This window comes from Ailuropoda melanoleuca, chromosome X (assembly GCF_002007445.2).
Source record: "Ailuropoda melanoleuca isolate Jingjing chromosome X, ASM200744v2, whole genome shotgun sequence".
Taxonomy (NCBI): domain Eukaryota; kingdom Metazoa; phylum Chordata; class Mammalia; order Carnivora; family Ursidae; genus Ailuropoda; species Ailuropoda melanoleuca.
In genome coordinates this window covers 11617475-11625217 of record NC_048238.1, presented here as the reverse complement: position 1 = coordinate 11625217, position 7743 = coordinate 11617475, and the positions used below count along the sequence as shown (strand labels likewise).

At 40.9% G+C, this 7743-nt stretch overlaps 1 protein-coding gene across 3 annotated transcripts in view; it reads right to left on the bottom strand.

Moving 5' to 3' along the window:
- The window catches only part of GLRA2 (glycine receptor alpha 2), a 180779-nt gene that overhangs the window by 43750 nt on the left and 129286 nt on the right, over positions 1-7743 (bottom strand). For all 3 annotated transcript variants that reach the window (XM_034648835.1, XM_002925346.3, XM_002925347.3), the window contains one exon: positions 2087-2236. In XM_034648835.1, the coding sequence (XP_034504726.1) occupies positions 2087-2236 (150 nt within the window). The remainder of the gene's footprint in view (positions 1-2086; positions 2237-7743) is intronic.

The following is a 7743-nucleotide window of genomic DNA, read 5'->3' as shown; positions in this document are numbered from 1 at the left end:
TCTCTCTCTCTCTCAAATAAATAAATAAAATCTTAAAAAAAAAAAAGAAATTGAAGATGACACAAAGAAATGGAAAGACATTCCATGCTCGTTGAATGGAAGATTTCTATAATAGCCTCCTAACTTATCTGCTGCTGTTACGCTTGACCCCGTGGACCATCCACTTGATATCCTGGTATTTGCTATGTTGAAACTAATTTGTGGATTCCAGTCAGTTAGAATAAAATCAATTCCTTTATACTGGCCAGCAAAGTCCTGTATGAATCTGAAATTGCCTATTCCTGCAACCTCATCTCATTATCTCCCGCCTGCTGTAGAACTGCCCAGGTTTCTGCAAACTTATAGTATGACTCACTTGGGACTCTCGTGAAAAGTACTAATTCTCAGTGACCTCCCCTTGCAGACTCTGATTCATAGGTTTAGAAATCTGTGCAAGAATTTACTTTTAACAAGCGCTCCATGTGACTCTTATGATAAGATACATATACAGCCTAAGAATCTTCCACATAGCATTCCAAGGAAGTCCTACCAATTATTGAGACTTGGGAAGCAAAATGAAACTCATTTTCCATCTCTGATCTAGGAGAATATGCAGTCGATGGCCATCTACTATGCTAAGCCAGGGAATTCTGAGAATACAGTTTATGTGCTGAAATACCCTCACATTCTCATAATTTCTTGGGTGGCCCAGGTGCCACTTTGTGTAGACTCCTGTGGATGGGGTTGAAGAAATGGTTATCATCACCAAGGAGGCAAGGACGAGAAAGCTGAGAAAGGCTTGATACTCAACAGTGTACAGCAAGGAGAATGTGTCTGTTTCTCTACACTATGATAGAACAAAATATTCCTAAGAGGTAGAGAAGAGAAACAGGGCAACCAGCCAAATACCAGTTCAGAGTATGTGCAGGAAACATTTTGGTAGATGAGGTCAGGACTCTGTGAGCTCCAGGCATACGAGCTCCTCAACATAACCAACATCTAAATCACAATAAACATTTAACTTTGCATCTAGGTATTTGGAAGCATTAAGATTGACAGTGAAACTATGGCTTTAATAGCAAGTTTAATTTCTCAAATTTTAGGAGAACAGATTTTGAAAAGTATCATGTCCTGTATGTAAAATTTTAACTGAAGTCTGCTAGCAACATTGTTATAGGCACTAGCATCCTCCATATCAAAGGATGTGTTTCTCTCCCAGGACCTGAAACTGAAAACAAGTGTAAGCCTCCTGGTGTCCCGTAATGAAATTGGATTATAAGCCAGAGTAGTGCTTTTCCAACATGGACACACACTGAAATTTCCCGGGGGGGGGTGGTGGCTTCAGAAATCCTGACTCTCCTGCCCCATCCCAAGACCGGGATTTAATTACTGTGGGGTGTGGCCAAAGTTTGGGGTTTTGGAAAGATCCCCAGTCTATTCTAATGGGCAGGCAAGTTTAGGGACGACGGAGCTACTGATTTGAGCATCTCTTTGAAACCTCAAACCTCTGAATGGTGTAGAATTTGGGTTTATGCCTTAAAGTTTAAGTCGAGACAATGAGATCAGTTTGACTGGATTTATCAAGTTGTGACCAACCTGGGTAGGAACCTTATTTACATACAACCAGAGCAATTGTTGAGAAAGTCAGTCGAGATGGTTATATGTACGCAAAGTCACATACACACAAATTATTAATGTTCAAAACAACAGGATTTTAAAGCAATTTTGTCAAATCGAGTATGTATCTCCAATTAGAGTTGCCCGATAAAACACAGGGCTCCCAGTTAAATCTTAATTTCAGATAAACAAATAGTTTATTAATATAAGTATCTCCCATGCAATACTTGGGACATATTTATACCCAATGCTATTTGTTGATCTAAAATTCAAGTTTAACTTCATGCCTTGTGTTTTTATTTGCTAAATGCGACAACCCTGCCCCAATTTTAAAGGACTGACCTGAGCAATAATTCAGTATAGTAGGACACCTCAGGACAAAAATTAACCTTAGCCTCTTGCTCATTATGTATTCTATTTTTTGAATTCCACTGCCTGGTAACTACCTCAAGCTCTACCTGACTTTGTCTGCTCTGAGGGTCAACAGTACCTTATTCTGTCTCTTCTGTCTTCTCCGGAGCCGCAGGAACTCCTTGTGTTGCCTGGAGACAAAGTTCACTGCTGCATACTCCAGTAAGGCAGCAAACACGAACAGAAGGCACACCGCCATCCAGATGTCAATCGCTTTTACGTAGGACACCTGAAAGAGAGGGAGAGAAGAGGGGGGCACTGTGAAAACTCATGGAGAAATCGGGTTCCTCGTGTTGTGAGAAACAGAATACCTCATTTTCCTTCATCAAGGATTTTCTATCCTTTCCTTAAGAGAGTGCTTAAGCATTTTCCATTCCACTGTGCAGATTCAGGGCCGAGCAGTGAAAATGACATGCCCTTTGCCCCAGGCCCTTGTTCCATCTCTCTCAGTATAGCCCATCTGCTCGAGTAGCCTCATCCCTGAGACCAGCTCCACAGATGACTACAAGAATTTCCTTAATGGAAAAAAAGAAAAAAACAACATTTTGAAACCGCTTATTTCCTTCCACTTTTTTTCTTAATATTTAAAAAATAGTATAATTTAGATAATTACAAAACCTGGATGAGAAATAAGCTATGTGTGGCTCTGGGCCCTTCAAAAACCCATTTGTAATTTCCATCAATCTGTTGATCTTAACAATGAAAACACATTTCTAAATGGTTTTAAACTATCACAATTCAAAAATATTCAACCCAGATAAAACATCAGGGCTCTGGTCTTGGGAAGGGATCTGGTTAAAAAGGAAATTTTATAACACTTCAATGGTTGGCTGAGTGTTCAGTATACCTTAAAATTTGAGAAATCAGATTCTGAAAGCAAATAGTTTTTACCTGCAATGGAAAGTGCCCCTCACCTCACCTCATTCCCACTTATTTTTTAAAATAACTAGATGGTGTTGTAACCTACTGGACCCCAGACTACAAAGGATGCTTATCAAACTGCTAGCTGAATGTGTACTATCTAGCTCTAATTTTTTTAAAAAAAATATTTTATTTATTTGAGAGAGAGAGAGAGGGAGAGCACACAAGCAATGGAGGGGCAGAGGGATAGGGAGAGAAACAGACTCCCTGCTGAGGGGGGAGCCACTGCAGGGCTCGATCTCATCACCCTGAGATTATGACCCGAGCCAAAATCAAGAGTCAGACACTTAACTGACTGAATCGCCCAGGCGCCCCACTCTAACTTTTTTTTAAAAGATTTATTTATTTGAGAGAGAGAGAGAGCGAGCGTAAGAACATGTGTTGAGGTAGGGGTGCAGAGGGAGAGGGAGAGAGAGAATCTGCAGTACACTCCCCCCTGAGTGTGGAGTCTGATATGGGTCTCAATCCCTGAGATCATGACCTGAGCTGAACTCAAGAGTCCTACACTTAGCCAAGACACCCCTAGCTCTAACTTTTAAATAGGGTTTCCGATTATTTTGATATCAGACACTGAGTGTTTAGCAGGCAGTATTGTAAGCATTTTACCCATATTTTCTAACCCTTACAACAACTGTATTACCCCCATTTTCTGATGAGGAAACTGGAGTAGAGAAGGGTTAAGTTATTACTCAAGGTCACAGAGCTAGTTAAATGGCAGAGGTAAGATTGGAATTGGATACCAGTCTGACTGGTGGATTTCCTTTCCACACACACACACACAAACACACTACTAGGATTATACAGTTTGTATCTTACATTTCTCTTTGACCTTTGGAGTGAGCATTTCTTACATCATTTAACTTTCTTCTAAATCATGCTTGCATAATGGTCCAGACCATGATAAACCATTTTGTATTACAAGGCCTCTAGGTGATTTGTAGTTCTGTTGTTCGCTACTATAAACTTTGGGGCTGTGAATGTTCTTCCCCAAAATATTTGGCTATATCTCTGATTATTTGTCAGATCAGTTTTTAGAGTGGAATTATGGGAAGAAATGATAGGAAAACAGGCTTCTGACTTAGAAAGTTAATAGCAACATAGGGCGAGATGCCCCCAATTAGAAAAGAGCGCCCTGTTCCTGACTAACTATGATTTTGCCAAATTGTTAAACCTCTTTCTATCTCCCATCCTTGTCTGTATGATAGGGACAATAATACCTATCTCCAAGTTACGTGGCGAAGATTACTTAATATATGCAAAGTGTTTAGTATCTGGCACAGAATAAGTGCTATATAAATGTTTGCAATTATTTGTCTACATAAGATTGTGATTTTTTTAATGGAGAAATTTTGGAATATATTCCAATTATTATTTTTAAGGTTACCCCCTGCTTTATACTGTTTGTCTCGGTCAACCTGAACTACCGGTCAGCCCACATACGCTGTGACAAAGTGGTCCAGCACTTTGTCATCTCCAGCACTTTGAATCGATCACCCTTCCTACCTGGGATGCTTATTCTCATTCTTTCTGATTCACAGACTCTTCAGAATCCTTCAGGACTAGATTCAGATGCCAGCTCACCTGGGAAGCCTCCCCAACCTTCCTACTTTCTCCCATCTGGGTTAGGAGCCACTTTTCTTTGCTCTCTCATCATTCTCTATTGAACCTGTCCCTTCTTACTCCATGAACTTCCCTGACCCCACCACTAGACAACAAGCAGTTTTGCTTTTGGTTTTCGTTTTTTGGACAGACTGTTTCACCAGCACAGGACCTAGCAAATAGTGAGTAAACATTAGATACGTGGGATGGGTGGGTAAATCAATGATTGAATGACAAAAGGAATGAAGGAAATATCGGACCAGCTTTCCATCTTTGGATTAAATTTCAATGATTCTACACTATGTAACATTATCCACAGTTGCATGTACTTGATATTTCTAGGAGTGGACTGTTGGTGCATTTTGATTTTCTCAGCACACTTAGCATGCCTGGAATGTTTATTTCCTTAATAAGCAATCATTTGTCTTGTGTTTGCTCTTCTGGAGCAATCCTGTTCCCCTGTAATTTGTCTTATATTTGCTCTTCTGGAGCAATCCTATTCTCCTGTAATAATAGAACATTACCAATCACAGCATTCCCAGTTATATATTATTCAGAAGGCCCGTAAATGTTTTAAGACCCAATAATGAGAGGAATTTGTCAGTGCCTGAGATATGTCCATACCAAGAACTAAGTCCAATAGAGCGGACCATCGTTCCTCCCCTTCCTGGTGTTTACAGCATTTGGTAATTTGTAAACCTTTTCCCCCATCTCGTTCTGGCCATCAGCAGGCCAAGCACGCATTTGGCTTCTTTTATAGCTGCTCATAAATGAGTCCTTTCAGTCTCTTAATCATTTTGGTTGGTCTCTGAGTTTCCTCCAAATCATGAACATCTTTCCAGCACTGAAGTGCTGGCATTAAATGCATTATTCACACGGATTTAGAGGGTGTTGTGAGACATCTATTACATATGATGTGATGTCCCTCGGTGCTAGTCTCTGAGGATTGAAATGCCTTTTTGTTGCTTTTACCCAGCTCTGATGTCAGATTCTCTCTCTTTGGCTGCTAATCCCTAGATGTTGTTAGCTCACATCTTCCCCTGTCACACTCTTTTTATGATTCTTGGGCCTACATGATTGCTTTCAGAAGTACTTTACTATAATCTTGCAAAAAATAGTTTTCAAAGGTAATTAAGCTCTCAAAATGCTATTATGACTCACTGAGTTAGTATCTTTCCAGGCATATTTAATTCAGGAAAATAAACATTGAGGGCCTACTATGTGGAAGGCACTGTACTAGGTGCTGGTGGGAGGTGGGGCAAAAGATACAACGATAACTAAGATGCACGTTGATACTTGCCAGGTTATACTTCAGAGGACGCTGTTCATGCTGTGCTCCAGAAAGTGTCATTCCCATATGTCACAGAGCAGCAAATTATGGCCTGTAGATCAAATCTGGCCCACCACATGTTTTAAAATAAAGTTTTATTGGAACACAGCCATACTCGTTCATTGACGTATCATCTACAGGTGGTTTTACACTAAAATGGCACAGTTGAGTAGTTGTGACAGAGCCCATTTGGCCTGCAAAACCTCAAATACTTACTATGTGGCCCTTTACAGAAAACATTTGCTATCCCCTCACCTAGATATAGTGCTGTCTGCTTTGTCCTGAGGTTATACATCACAGTAGCACTGCTTGGTGCTTGAGAAATTCATGGTCTACTGAGGAGACAGTCAAGCGAACATATAACTGATACAAAGTAGATGGTCCCCTGTGCCAAGGTAGAGGAAAGACCAAAAGGCTGTTGGAATATGGGGAGGTTGATGTTGACAGGGAAGATCAGAAAAAGCTTTATTCTGCAGTGATGGGGCATTTGACCTAGGGTTTATGGAAAGCCAGGACTTTGGTGGGTGGAAACAGCTATAAAAGCAAAGCCACGAAGATGGGAGAGTAGGTGGGCTCAGGGATCTCAAACAGCCTCATAATCAGGATATGCTAGGGACCTGGGAAGTGCATGGTGGGGTGTGAACGCATAGGCTGGGCCAGCACATCAAAGGCCAGGCCGAGGAGTTTGGGTTTCAGACTGCTCTTAAGAGCAGATAAGCTAGTGATGATTTTGAGGTGGGGTATAGGTGTGTAAGTCCTTTTCTAATTATCCTGATGTTTTTTGTCTTCAAAAGCCAGAGTCTTAGCAAAAGCAGACATTTCCCCTCCTTACCAAAATTTGCCTTCCTTCCTCTTGCCACTTTTAACTCCACACAAGACCTATTCTCTCCCAAGCTTTCTAACAACATCTTTGAATCCTTTTATGAATCTTCTTCTGTTTGTAATTTGTGTTCCTTGAACTCTACCTCTTTGATTTTCCCCGTCTTCACGTCCTCAATGAATTCATCTACTCCTATATCTTTTTCTTGTTCTCGTGTGTGTGTGTGTGTGTGTGTGTGTCCGTCCGTCCGTCCTATAGCAGAGATTGGCCAAGTTCTCATGAATCCCACTTCCTTTTCCTGGGATGCCAGTAAGATAGATTTGCCACTTCAGTTGGATCCCCCATGCAATGTGGGCAGAAGTGCTATATGCCACTTCAGGGCCTCTAAAATCTCCCATGATGTCCTTATGATTTAACCCATCTGCAGCCACCTTGGATGTCACTCATTTCAGATGGCAGTGCCCAAAGATGGAAGAAGCCTGGATCCCTGGAAGACCCAGGGCCACCCACTCTATAATGGAGTATAATTTGAGTGAGAAATAAATTTTCATTATGTTAGGCCACGGAGGGTATTGTGTTTCCAACGCTCCCAAATCCATCGTTCAGTCCTGACCTCTCACCTCTCATTCCTGTGCTAATCTTAAAATGCCTGCAGTTAGTATTTGCAAAATCAAACTCATTAAATCTCCCTCCTTCCCTTTCATTTGATTTTTATCTTTCTTCCCACTAGTGAATGTAGTTTCGCCATTGTTCTTCACTCGCCTTTATCTCTAATACTCAGTCTGTTGTAAAAGCTCAACATTTCTTTCTGCAGTAAAGAAAGTAAACCGTTGGGTTTACTCTTCTCTCTCCATTTTAAAGATGTCACTACAACCCTGGCCATCAGTACTTAAACCTGGTTATTATAACTTCCTGACTGAGTCCCCTACTCCCTGTATTCAGTTCTTCTCCATGGCACTTTATTCATTTGCTTCTGCGAGATTAAATTTAAAATGCCAATTACGGTTGCAACACATCAGCTTAAAGAACTGCCGAGGTTGCCTATTATAGGCTCTAGTATCCAAGA